Source organism: Lissotriton vulgaris, chromosome 5 (genome assembly GCF_964263255.1).
Source record: "Lissotriton vulgaris chromosome 5, aLisVul1.2, whole genome shotgun sequence".
NCBI classification, from domain to species: Eukaryota; Metazoa; Chordata; class Amphibia; order Caudata; family Salamandridae; genus Lissotriton; species Lissotriton vulgaris.
In genome coordinates this window covers 1,182,167,761-1,182,182,034 of record NC_141693.1, presented here as the reverse complement: position 1 = coordinate 1,182,182,034, position 14,274 = coordinate 1,182,167,761, and the positions used below count along the sequence as shown (strand labels likewise).

The 14,274-nt window shown below is 42.9% G+C and overlaps 1 protein-coding gene across 1 annotated transcript in view; it reads right to left on the bottom strand.

Annotated features, from left to right (window-relative positions):
• Positions 1–259: 259 nt before the first annotated feature.
• HTRA1 (HtrA serine peptidase 1) overlaps positions 260–14,274 on the bottom strand; it is a 336,396-nt gene continuing 322,381 nt past the window's right edge. The window contains exon 9 of the mRNA XM_086922970.1: positions 260–1,172. Within this exon, the coding sequence (XP_086779096.1) occupies positions 1,004–1,172 (169 nt within the window). The 3' untranslated portion in view covers positions 260–1,003. The remainder of the gene's footprint in view (positions 1,173–14,274) is intronic.

Here is a 14,274-nt window from a genome sequence, read left to right as displayed (position 1 = left end):
GTAATGATGCCCAGTGGCAGGTGGTAATAAAGCGTGTCTGGGCTCCTGATTTCCTACACCTTGTAAATCAGTGATTTTGTAAGATTCTGCAAGAGTTGCTCACACATAGTTCAAAATGTAGTTAAATGTACTCAGAAGAGAGCCTGCCTGCATCATCCCAACCAGCCTTCCCGCCTCTAGCATGTTCAGGTTACAACAGCGTAGAGATTACTCCCCCTGCATCACCCCCAGTCACTTCCAGCAAGAGGCAGAGTCTGTCTTTCATCCTCATAGGAACTTTTATTTTGTGTTACCAGTAACATTTGCTGACAATTCTGCGGAGTATGTGAGATAATCATATGAAAAGTGAGGCTAGTTTGGCATCCGGCAGATATTGCAGAGCATGGATGAAATCCAGTTGAGAAGCACAATTGTCTATCCACCAAGGCATGGGGTCTGCGTGCCCGCTCGCAGCCCTCCTTTGCGGCACCTATTTCTACCAATTTACAGCCCACCCTAAAGCCCCCACTACGGCCCTATGTCAGCATCCCTTACTTGACCCATGTCTACCCACTCTTTCATATCCCCATGCCTGCTACTACCAGTCTTCCAACAGAGGACACTTGTGTGACCACCCATGTTAATATTGCTTTGTAGACTGCACCAACCCTTCTGCAATAGGCCACTTTACTGCTCCCTTAAATGGCCCCCTAATAAAACATTGAATCAAAGTATGCCCCATTGTAAAGTCCACTCAATATTACACCCATGCAAGTTCATACTGAACTCTTTCACTACAAGCATACATGTCCCTAGACTAAACTCCATTACTACACCAATGTATGCCCATACCTTACCCTCCTCTGCTTCTTTTTTCCATTCCCTAATTCAGTTCCATTGCCATTCCAGGCCCTGCCCCTGAGGAAGCCTTAATGCAGGTCAAGTTTGCTGTTGCCGGCACCAGCCCTGAGTAATATGAAGAGAGGACCCAGGTCCTTGAATGTGAGATAAAATCTGACACAACTTATGGGTTGATCTCCACTGGCACCACCGTCAGTGCCACATCCTCATTTCCTCGACGCACCACCATATTCAGGGTACCATCCTTCCTGATGGCGTCTGTGACATCATTGGATGATACCACTGTCTTTCCGTTGATGCTGATGATTACATCGTTTTCCTTCAGACCAGCCCTAGAGGAGAGAAGAATGCAGAAGATATTAAAGGGGTAGTTTGTGGGTACAATACCAATAGCATGAACATGATAGGAGAAAGCTTAAGAAAAACATGGTTTACAGTGATATCATTGGAAACAAAGGAGCACAGTGTAAGGGTATAGAGATTGTGAAGTATTGTTTTAGTTTTAATCATATGCAGTTTTAACCATGGTTCCCTCTAAACTGCGCGCCTGAGCGGGCGCGCACGCCTAGGTTTCCCTCCGCGCAGACACCTAAAATCAGCACGCACTACAAAGGATTCCACGCATTCAGTAAATACTTCAGTGGAGAATCTGAAGTGTGGCTCATGGTGATGCTGCTGCGCTTCCAAATGCATTTCTAAAGACTTGTTTTTCATCTTTACAAATGCTAATGGGGGACATTTAAATGCCTGCAACGCTGTCATTAAGCAGCAGGTGAGAATTCCCAGAGCTTTCTCTGCAACCTGACTCCCGTTTGCAAAGTCCACAGACCTCTGGCTCCTCCACATAGCTGCCAAGGTTTCAGATTGCCATGTGCATGTGTGACATCTTCGTAATTTTAGAGTAATTATGAGTACATTTCAATGATTATGAGTGACACTGAGAATTTCATTATAAATCAAATTGAGAATATTTTTTGCTGAAAGTATATGCAAAATCTTTCAAGCTTTTAAAGTGAAGTTAAAGGAGGTGTACAATATCATTAGACTGCTGTTAATCAGGACAGGGGTGCCCTTAACCGAAATCCATTACATTCAGAAACTAAAGAAAAAGATATTTATCCACTATACCAATAAATATATATCTATCCAAAAAATTTGTATTGCTAAATCGCTCTCATGTAACAGATAGCAATAGCATTACATGCTGTATCATATACGTTTTTTTTGTCACCCGACTGATCCGAAAATGATGCCTGCATGTTTGTTTTGGTATGTGATTCATTTTACTGGTCTGGCATAAGAAGCAGAGCGGTGTGAAAGCCCATGTATTTAAGATGCAACACCCTACTTATTTTTTAGGTCCAATAAAAAATATAGCATCCTACAACATTGAAAAGGAAACTAGTAAAATGTGCTTTGCTAGAGAACCCATAATAATACGTTGATTTTTATATAGCATTTTTCACTGCACTTTTGGTACTTCTCACTTTCATATATAACAGGTGTCATTGTTTCCTGAACTAATTCAGTTTATCGTGAGCAAAATCAAGCAATGAAGACAAGGGAAACACATAAATATCAGAAATATCACCCATTTGAGCAACGAGAACCTAAGTTAACTGCTGGAAAACGTTAGAAATATAAACAACTTCGATTTATCAGACTCTAGCCAAAATTGCAGACAAAAGATAAGACACACTGAAAGCTGCATGACTCGCAGACTCACACACAGTGACATGAGCAGTAAGCACAGCTGCATTCGAAAGCTGAGAGTGGGAGACACGCATTTACGTCACAACTAAGCAGGCAGCTGTACTTTATGGGAAGGCACTGTGATTGAGATGATCCACACTTTACACATACAACTGGGTGAGCAGTTCACCTATGTTTGCACTGTCCGAATAATTGCTTGAAATTCTTTGTATTTTAAGAAGATGCCCTAATAAATTGAAAGTAAACTGTGCCATATAGATGGGCACCAAGAATAAACCAGACACAGCCTATGCTATTTTACAAGACTTTCTAATAAATATTTGTTCCCTATGGGAAATGGTTTGCTGTGAAATCTGATCTGGCCCGCTGGGCAGACTGAGTGTTTCTGGTTTAACTAAGTGAAGATTCCACCTTCATATGCGGCTTCTGACTTTTTTCCCTCTGCTTGTGAGGAGGAGAGACCTGGTGTTGTCAAGAAACATGGGGGGGGGGCTACTTGATCAAGAAATAAAACAGGCCACAAAGCGCTTCAGATAACGCTCTCCCAAGGCTCCACAGAGAGACACCAAAGGCGCAGCGGAACACCGGCCATGAGGATATATCAAAATAAAATAAACACTGACCTGACTGGGAACACGCACAACGGAAATTGGCGGCCCCGCTGGCCGTAAGCAATGATTATGCTGAGTACCGTGGACTGACTGGCTCAGTCCTGTGGCAAGGATTCTCTGCTCAGCCCTGATTACACACATGTATCCATGTTGGCGCCGGTGGGGCCGGGTCCGGTAGCAGCTGCCGGATACCGCAGGTGTGCAAGCTACTAAAAGTAAGCCATTATTGTTTATGGCAGTCAGCCATGGGGACGGTATCACGATTGCTCCATCAGCCAACTTTGACCTGTGTGGTGGCCCACCCGCTCCCACCTCAGGAAGCTGGTGCCAGGCCCATCTAAAGTCACTTGTCAGTCAAGACACTAGGTAGCAATTGGGCACTGACCCGTCCTCCTCTGACGTCAGGGATATCGCGGCACTTTGGTGTATTTTGTAACATTTTTTGTAACATTATAGCACACCACTCTGTAGAGGGGAACTAAGCTATAGCTCAGCCAAAGAGCACCCTTAGTTTGCCGGCAGCAGCGCACACTAGGCGCCGCCACTACAGCTTGTATGGTGCTTTATAATTATAGCAGCGCTCTCCGCTTTACAGCTGTGGGGCAATAATGCTTGACTTTGCATTTCAGTGCAGTGATGCTGATCACCACACTGAAATGCGTTAGTCGAACGCCTGATGCATGGTACTTGGCAGAGCTGCCTCCACCTTTTGTTTTCTCCTTCTGTGTCTGGCTGTGGTGTCACACATGCTTGTCTGAGGTCTTATCAGTCAGTATGGTGGTTGGTCTTAGTTCAGCAGCCTCTGCTATTTTTGTTGCCCATTCACTTCTGCAGTGACTTGTTAAACGCTCTTCACCAGCGTGCTGCACCTTACATCACTGCCTCCGACCACGCCACCTCCTGATTTCTCCAGTTCTTCTCTATTTCTTTGCACTGTGTGGTGTCACTGGCTTCACATGTGCTTTTACTGTTTGTAAGATGCTTCCATTCAGTACAGCACCTTCAGTTGTTAGTCAGTTACATATGCAGTGTCTCCTAAAATGCTCACCTACTGACCACACAGACCGACGGAGCTGACGGTTGCTTTCACTTTTTCTACAGATTTTACCGCAGACTGGCCCTTATCAAGGAGGCCCTTGCAGCCTTTTTTGTACATGCCTACTCAGAAGCCACATATACATAAGCCCTGAAGAAGTTCATTGCTATGAACGAAATGCATTGGCTGACAATTTCCTATATTTGGATTGTTGCAATAAAGGATTGCTTAAGACAACTTAACAAAGACTAGAAGACTTATTGAAAATAACTCTCTTTACTTATAATGATAGTGCACCACTCCACTTTTGGGTTTTGCCATTTACATTCGTGTCTCCCGCCTGAAACTGCTCAATATGTTAGTTTTTCATTCCCCTTCTAGAAACTGCCAGGAGCTCTGCAGTTTGTGCCATTGACACTTGGGCAGCGATTACAAACACAGCAGCAGGGCTAGATCTAGGGTTTCTGGGGCCCCAGACAGATTAGGAACAAGTGAGTGCCCTTTTCATATCTTTTATTAGCGAAACAGGGTATTGCCAACTGTATACACATGACAAAGTAAAAGATGAACAAATAGGGCAAACATTTTAGGCTTAGCAGAGAGTACACTCTAAGTGGCCACTGAAAATACTTGCCCAGGCACTAAGTACTTAAAAGGTCATCTGGCATTTAGGGGCATTTAAGGAATGATTTCGTAATATTACTTATCTGATAATAAAAACTAACGTCAATTACTTCGGAACGTGCGCCAGAAAGCAAGGACTGGCAGTGGATTCCCAAACAATAGGCCTTTGCCCACAAACCAGTTCACCAAGTTCTCCCACTCACTTCCATTAGAAACGTTGCAAATCAACATTTTTCAAACAATCATAACCTTTTTTAAAGTATCTTTATTTGAATCGATCAATCACTCAGCATTTTCAGTGTGCAGCGCTGTCACCCCTGAGGATATCTGGGAGCTGGGATGCAAGACCTCTGTCAAAAAGCCAAGTTTAGAGTTTGTTTCTGAACTCTACCAGGGAAGGTGTCCTGTGGGGAAAGAGGGGCGCTGGGCAGCGGGAGGAGGAAAACGTCAGGAAGAGGGCAAGAGACGAGCAAAAAAAAGCAAAACAGAGAGCAAGAAGTAAGCAGTAAAGGCAAACAGAGGGTGAGAAGTGAGCAGAAAAGACAAAAAGAGTGTAAGAATCAAGCAGAGGAGGCACAAACAGAGGTCAAGAATTGATCAGAAAGGCAAAAAGAGGGTAAGAAATGAGCAGAGAAGGCACAAACCGAGGGCAAGAAACGATCAGAAAAGACAAAAAGAGGGTAAGAAACAAGCAGAGAAGGCACAGAGGTGAAGAGTTGAGCAGAAAAAGGCAAAAAGAGGGCAAGAAATGAGCAGAGAAGACACGAACAGAGGGCAAGAAATGAGCAGAAAAGGCAAAAAGAAGGCAAGATACGAGCAGTGAAGTCAGAAACAGAGGGCAAGAAATGGGCAGAAAAGGCATGAACAGAGGGCAAGAAATGAGCGGAGAAGGCACAAACAGAGCGCAAGAAATGAGCTGCTTTTTTTAACTTTATTATTGCACACATATGTCTGCCATTTTAGCAAATAGCATGTCGTATTTTTTCTACTTTTATTCTTTCAATTTATCTTGCAAATGTGGCTCAATTTGTGTATGTGCTGTATTGTGGTTGTGTAAGTTGGTAAATGCAAGAACGAATAAGGGCCATATGTATCATTCCAAATTGCGATCGCAAACGCTGAAATTCGCAGAATTTCGGTGTTTGCAATCGCATTTGGGTTCAGTGGTATGTATGAAAGGAAAACTGCCTTGCAAAATAAGGAATCACAAAATTTGCGATTCCCTATTTTTCGATTGCATTTGAGGAATCACAAATTGCGATTCCTTAAATGCAATGTAAGAAGCACAGAAAAGTGCAATTTGGCCCTCAAGGAATCGCAAATTACCACCAACTTCAAGTTGATGGTAATTTGTGATTTCTCTGAAAAATTCACTTTTTTGCAATTTTCAAAGTGCCATGTGGCACACATACATGCCCTTAGGGCATGTATGTGTGCCACATGTGCACACATGCACATTTTAGGGGTGCAACAGGGTGTCCTTTTGACACCCTGGAACCCTTGAAATTGCATTCTCAATTTGCGATTCTCTAATTGAGAATTGCAAATTGAGAATGTCTTCCCAGGAATGAATGGGGAGGTATTCCTTAATTGCGAATCGCAATTTGCAATTTGCAATTAAGGAATATGTAGGATTCGAAAAATTATTTGCAAATCCTACATACATAGTGTTGTGCGATTATCAAATAGTGATTCCCAAAAAATCGCTATTTGAGAATCGCAAAAGAATATTTTCATACATATAGCCCTAAGCAATTTATGGATGCACAAGTGCAAGGATGATTGACAGGGTGCATGTGTGATGACTTATTTAGTGCTTAAACCAATTAGTGACCAAGAAGTCACTTTAAATTAAAAGCAAGGCTTATTGACAGTGCCAATACTTGGTATTTACCTATAAGTGGTAGCGGATCCACTTGCCTTGTTGCACATCGTACTGAGAAGGAGGGGTCCGAGTGTGAAATAGCAATAACCACAAAATTTACAAAATAATTTGAAAATACAATGAATGAATCTGCACTGTTTTTATTCACAATGTGGATATGTTTATCAAATATAGTATCAGGTAGTACAAATTTCAATCGGTTGTACAGTGCCCCATTGGGAAAAGGGGGAAGTGATAAGGTGAGGATAGTGTGGTAAAGGGAATCGTGACAGTAAAATCAAGTATCAGAGATGCATTTGTACGTCAATTTCCATATACAAAACAAGAGACCATGGGTTCAATGCATCACTAAATAAGTATCATACGTCACAAAATACATTAATGTTGGAATATTGGCGTGAAGCTGATCTACAAGGAACAACGTGTCGACGTTTCGACCCTCAAATTGTTGCAGGGATTAGTGGTGCCCTTGCTGTGGGGTCTTCATCAGGACAGGGTACGGGGCAAGCAACTTAATAAATATATATCACAGGAGTTATTAATTATACTTGATCGTCTGGTTATGAGTCACAACACGATTCATAAAGTAAATGAGCACACATTAAGGGAAAGAGCGTACCAATTTGATTGTAGCTCATCTTGTAAATCAAGGGCAGGCTCAGAGCATCTGGATAATTGTTCATCTCTTAAGAAAAAAAATATAGAAATAAAACTAATGTAGACCGATCGATCTGGAAGTGAATAATACATTAAATTGGTACAGACCATAGTGTCTGGAATTAAGGAATAGGACATGCCATTATTAGCATGGCAATACAGCTCGTGGCCGGTAAACACCGCAGCTTATCAAGTGATACGGACCATAGATGTCCCTTGTGGCCCCCAATCTAAAATCAGACATCTTGTTTCAGATATTTCCATATCCACCGTCCCCGGGTCCATTCGAATTCCACCGCTCCACGAACGCCCTCATTGTAAGTTAATAATCAGTTTATACATACCGCCCATGAGCTACAATCAAATTGGTACGCTCTTTCCCTTAATGTGTGCTCATTTACTTTATGAATCGTGTTGTGACTCCTAACCAGACGATCAAGTATAATTAATAACTCCTGTGATATATATTGATTAGGTTGCTTGCCCCGTGCCCTGTCCTGATGAAGACCCCACAGCAAGGGCACCACTAATCCCTGCAACAATTTGAGGGTCGAAACGTCGACACGTTGTTCCTTGTACATCAGCTTCACGCCAATATTCCAACATTAATGTATTTTGTGAAGTATGACACTTATTTAGTGATGCATTGAACCTATGGTCTCTTGTTTTGTATATGGAAATTGACGTACAAATGCATCTCTGATACTTGATTTTACTGTCACGATTCCCTTTACCACACTATCCTCACCTTTTCACTTCCCCCTTTTCCCAATGGGGCACTGTACAACCGATTGAAATTTGTACGACCTGATACTATATTTGATAAACATATCCACATTGTGAATAAAAACAGTGCGGATTCATTCATTGTATTTTCAAATTATTTTGTAAATTTTGTGGTTATTGCTTTTTCACACTGGGACCCCTCCTTCTCAGTACTGTTATGACCCAGGTCCCAGTGATTATGTTTGGGTAAACTCCCTAGATATACCATTGTTGCACATCGTATCTCTCAGTTGCGCACACAGGCAATAAAAGAGTGCACATCAACATTCTATTGTCACACATAAGAAAAATTAGAGGGAACATTGGTATTAATGGGTTAATGTTTGTGAGAAATACCGGAGTGCACTGTAAGCACATGGCAGGTGTATAATGTGAGTAATACGGAAAGATAGTGTTTGAGGTGCAAGGAATTTTTCAAGACCTAAGGAATTAACCTTTGGAAGCCATCATTTCTGCCTTATAGGCAAAGGACCACTCACCATAGTTAGAGTTCTTGCTGAGTCAGCAGTAATCATTTTGGTGAGATTGCTCCCACTGATCTAGAGGAAGCAATTTTGACAATAAAATGAAATACTGGCAGGCAGCAAGGTTAGTGCGACCAGACCCAGATGTGGAGTTTTTTCCTCCTTGTACCTAAAGGACTTTGTTTCATTTTCCTGTGCATCCCGTCGTACCTGGTTAGCGGTTGCAGACAGGAAAAAAATGCAGTGGAAGGCCAACCCAGTGCTTAAATTGAGCCGGTGGTAGCTAGCACTCTTTTTAAAGGACTGGCACCTATTTTTCCTCATTAGACTTTGACTCACATCAAGAGGGAAAAAACACAAGGAAGAAAGGTAGAGAAAAAGAAAGACGGGAAACCATGACAAAAGGAGAAAGCAGAAACAAAAAGAACCACAATAGTGAGATAAAGGGGCAGGGAGCGTCTGGTGGTGAATTTAATAAGGCATGAGGTGAGGCAGCCTTCCTGCTTTCTACACGGACATTCAATAGCGCCGGCAGTGGGCTTCAGAGCAAACCTTGGACCCAACATTTATTCTTCAGATTACGCACTGGTCCAGCCTAAATAGGTCAGGCCTTCGGACTCTTTGAAGCTGGCTGCACTGTGCAGATGGACTTCTGCAGCTGCCGCTCCACCATGGAAAACCCACTGGTCCTGCACCTCTAAATACAGAGATGGAACCGCGAGTTTGGCAGGTTTGGAGAACCACTGATTTACGTTAGTTCTTCCTTGTGTCCACCTCTAAATTGTAGGCCAGATTTATCCAAATTTTGCATCTCCATTGTGCCACGCAAGGTCACGCAAGAGCGAAGTAAAATCTAGATAAGATTTACTAAGCCACGCAAGCCACCTTGCATGGCCCTGTGTGACTTGGTAAGTCTGGAGTAACGCAAGGCAGGGCAAGTCACTGCCTTATGTTACTCTACGTGGTGGGGGTATTACATGGGGGGAGCGTGGCTGTTCCCATACATCTACCCATGTGTTCTGAGGTATTCTGAGATTTACCAATACTGGTAGACCTGGAAATGCATAGAAATTCTACACCTTCCCACCAGAGGCTCAACAAGGGGAAATATCTATATTTCTCCTCGTTGTTTTCTCTTTCTAAGTGTGTTCAATTCAGCAGCATATGTAGAAAGAGGAGTATGCATCAAAGGATTGATTTTGCAGAGGAAGGAGTCCCTTCCTACGCAAAAACAATCCTGCCCTTAATGCAGGCACCCTACTCCATGGCGCAAGGGGGCCTGCAATGGCGCTAAGCTGCTAATTGTGCGTCAGCGCAGGCAGAGGACAGGAATGCACCATATCTTGATAGATAAGGCTCATTCCTGCCCTCTCTTTCACGCAAAACAGTGCAGCAGGGTGTCTGCTGCGTTACGCTGCATGAAAGTTAGATACATTTAAACCTGTGAATCTTAGAGGGCTTTTAAGACGGGTGCAAATATTCCAACTACAGTGATGGATTAAAGGTAATAAAGTGTAGCGTGTGCATCTCAGAGAATAATGGGTGCATGAGTAATTTAAATGGGGTGTGCGTTTCAGACATGGAGTCATAGCACAGGAGTCACTGTGGGAGATTGTCTTAGGTCACTATGGATATGTATAATCATAAACAGTTATTGATGCAGGCCCATCGTGAACCACTGGACTGTTTATCAATCATGTGCTATTTTGCATTCTGAATAAGGAGTTTTCTCTTTGAATGTCTTCGACAGGATCAAATTCTTGCTTCAGCTGCCATGTACATTTGAGGAATACTAACAGCAGACAGGCACAGACCTACTGCGGATGTGCGGGCTCGCAATAGCTGGCTGGTTTGTGGATATGTGCAGTGCTTATTTTGAACCTGTGGTTGCTGGTGGGGCCCTCTTGCACTTATTTTTGGTTACTTATTTTTCCTCAGCACACTTTGACCCTGAATAACAGAGAGAAAACTCAAAGCGGGAAAGAAGGGGGAAGAGAAAGGAGGGAAAACGGTGACAGAGGGAGAAAGCTGTTTCGACAAAGACTGTGCAGGAGTGAAAGAGACTGGGATTGTCTGGTGGTAGGTTGAAATGGACTCAAATGTATACAGCTTTGGTACTCAGCATTACGACATTCTGCAGCACTGTCTGCCAGCAGCCCTTGAACAAAAGTCTGGGCCCGACATAATGTGATTTTACCTTGATGTGTGCCTAGGATTGGATAAAATTTAGAAAGTGTGAGGGGCCATCTGACCCTTTTGGCATAATTATAATTTGTGTTATACAGCAGTGCGCCTATAATCCCTAGATACTAAAAACCCTTCATTAGAGAGTCAGTGACCATGGAAAACCACGCAGGGTTGCTTTGAATGGCCTCATAGATATGATTGAGTAGCCTGTGCCACCAGAGTGTCATGAAAAGTGACGCTCCAGTTGCACAGGTCTCTTGTAAATGAGTGTTTTTAGCCAAACATGTGACTGCAATTTATAGGAATATTTTGTGTAAGCCGCTCAGGTTCAACTTAGTATGGTGCAATCAATTAAAGCCTAGTGTTCCTAGACACCACACGTGGGTATCCCACTACTGATTCCAAACCACCTTGGACAGTTCTAGTAGATTTTCACCCAAGCCTTCAACAGTTCTTACCTTGTTAAATATAGCATGATATAGCTGGAACACCCTTTGCCCCCTCTCATTTCTAGATGTAAAAGCACTGGCGTGTGTGTAGGGCGCTTTAGAATGGCAATCCAAACCCTCTTTATACCGCTAATCCTTGAGCCAAAAATGAAGCACTGTCTTGGTGGAATGGGATACACTTTTGCTGAAGTCTCTAAAATGTAAGTTGTTTGTCACCTTCACGTAGGTCCCCCCCCTCTGTTGTGATACCTGCCCTTGCCATACGGTTATATCTGATAATGTAGCTATTTTTCAAAGCCAGGTATTGGCGTCTCTGGTGCGTAAGGCTTTTTTGTGTCCGTACAAAACAAGACTTAGCTCCAGCATTGTCTAGCTTGCTCCTTTAATTGATGACGGCGAGGCCTTTGCTCTTCTTTGCAAACAGTTGCATTAATTTTGAATTACTGGTAGCCCATAGTGGAAGATGGAACAGATGTACTTAAGGTAGCGCGTGTTCTGTAAGAAACTGGGACAGACTTTTCATATTAGTTGTCTGCTCAGGATATATTCAAGTGGACGGTTCTTAAACTGCCTCATTTGTCCCCTACCATTGAATGGTGGATTATTTGATACAGATGGGTGTAAAAGCAATTAGTCATTGAAGTTTAACTACGCTAATATGGAGATCCTTGAGTGACTCTCTGTCGCTGAGCGATTTTAATTACAATTATAGCAGCCTCATCATACATATAAAGGTATTTGAGGTGGGTATATTAGACCATACAATGGACAAATTGAGGTGTTTCTAGACCACCCGAGTCCTAACACCTTTTTTTATGCTAAATTATTGATAGGGGGGATTAGTCTTATTGTCCTAAAGAAGGTGGTTTATATCTGGTGTTACCCACCGAAACGCGTCCACTCCTACTCGTTGTTAAATTTGGGAACACAGTTTCACATACTTGAAAAGAAATTTGTTTCTACGATGTGTTTCTTGTACTGTTTCCTACGAATTAACATTGTTGAATGACAAATGTGACTGTCTTATGTATTATCGCTTCTCTTCTTTTTATACATTTTATCTTGGAAGAATTTTTGATATTGGGTATATTATTGATCTACTGATGTGAGATTTTATTAACTATTAAACTTGGACACATAAAGTGTTTTTTTCCACATTTAGCTCTTTCAAGACTGGTTGGAAGTATGTATGCTTGGCAGCGAGATTGCTAGAGGAAATTGCTGTAGATTAGTGATCTCCAAGGGAAATTATTTGAGACTGCTATTTCTCAAAGCTAGGTATTGGCATCCATAGTGCATATGCCTTTTTCATGCCCGTAAAAAACAAGACTCAACTCCAACATTGTCTAGCTTGCTTAGTAAATTGATCAAGGAATTACCCTCTGTCAACTCCCACATGTACTGAGCCTGAATTACATCTGCAAACCACTTGTCTGCCTGCTGCAGGGGAGAAGCACAGCTGGTAGTCCTGGAGTCCCGTCTCCCTTCCATTGCCAGTGATTGAAATTACACCCATGACTGTGTCCCATCGCCCCATATGCGATCAGCAAGTATGGAGTCCAAAACACGGTGTGACTGCTCGGATAGGCTAACCAGTGGCGGCTCCTCCGCTACGGCGGAGGAGCGTTACCCCACTGCAAGGAAGCAGAAAAAGAAAGGAAAAATAAAATGATAATAACAGAATCTTATTATCAATTATTTTGTCCTCCTGCTGCAGCAGCAAGCATGAGGGGGTGGGCAGAGCAGGGGAGGAGTGGTAGAACACTCCGTGTGCAAAGACGGTTTGGTCGGCCCAAAAAAGTCATGCACACTTCCCTGTTCTCCATGCAGGCTGCATTACAGCCTACATGGAAAACATGGCCACCCCTCCAGCCCCTGGCTGAGTGCCATGTCACGATGCTCAGACCAATCCCAATGCTACATTGCAGCATTGTGATTGGCTTAGGGGTGGAAACATGGCTGCCTGCTTCCTGTTCCAACCTGGAGTTGGACACTGGTGAGCAGGAGAGAAGACGTGGGACCAAACGGCAGCAAGGTAACTGTTCTTTATTATTATTATTTTTTTAATGCAGCCTGTGCTCCCCCCCCTTCCTCTACGAGCCCACACCCCCACCCGCGAGCTGTGCCGGACGCCCCTGAGGCTAACAGTCGTACATTAACAAATTAAAAGAAATGTGGCAGAAATATGATTTGAATTATAGCTGTTTTACGCCGACTTGCAGAATGCTTATGACTCACGGGCATTTGCTATATATAGCCTTTGTGAGATTGCCATGAATGGGTTCTAAATCCATATCAGATATCTTATTTTCCCAGACAACAGAAGGTAACTCGTTCTGAAGTTAGAGCAAAGATGGGTCATGGATCCTGAATTATACCAGGGATTTAAAAGGGTAGAGACAGGACTTCTCCAATTTGATGCTCAATCACAAGATACCTCAGCTACGTTAGCTGACAGTAGTCATCGATGGTTCTGATCACTTTAGAATATAATACCATATCATTGGCATAAAAAGAAATCTTATGAACACAAGCTTCTATTTGGATAGCTCTGTTAACCCCCTCACAGTGGAACAGTTCCATCAGAGGTTCCGTTGCCTGAGCAAATAGAAGCATAGACGAGGGCATTCCAGGCGAGTTATGCATCATAGTGGCCAAGAGACCGATATGATTTTCCCAGTTTTCACTCTTACTGTTGAGATGGACTATAATAGGTGAATCTATCCCATTATTCACACGCCAAATCCCATTAATTGTACTATAGTCAATAAATATTTAAAAATAAAGGTGTTTAACACCTTTTCCATGTCAACGGAGGCATTTGCAAGGAGGAAGGCTTCTTCTGTAAGCAAATTCATTACATACACGACCGGTAAGCCTTTTGTTCCACTGGGCATTTCTCCAGTGGGCTGGTGCCTCAGATGAAAGGTCAGGGCCACTCTTTGTGCCTCGGTCACTTTCTCCAGCTCCCCGAGGTTAATTGCAGCCATCATAGGTGGATCCAAGAGAGAGAAAGAGAGGA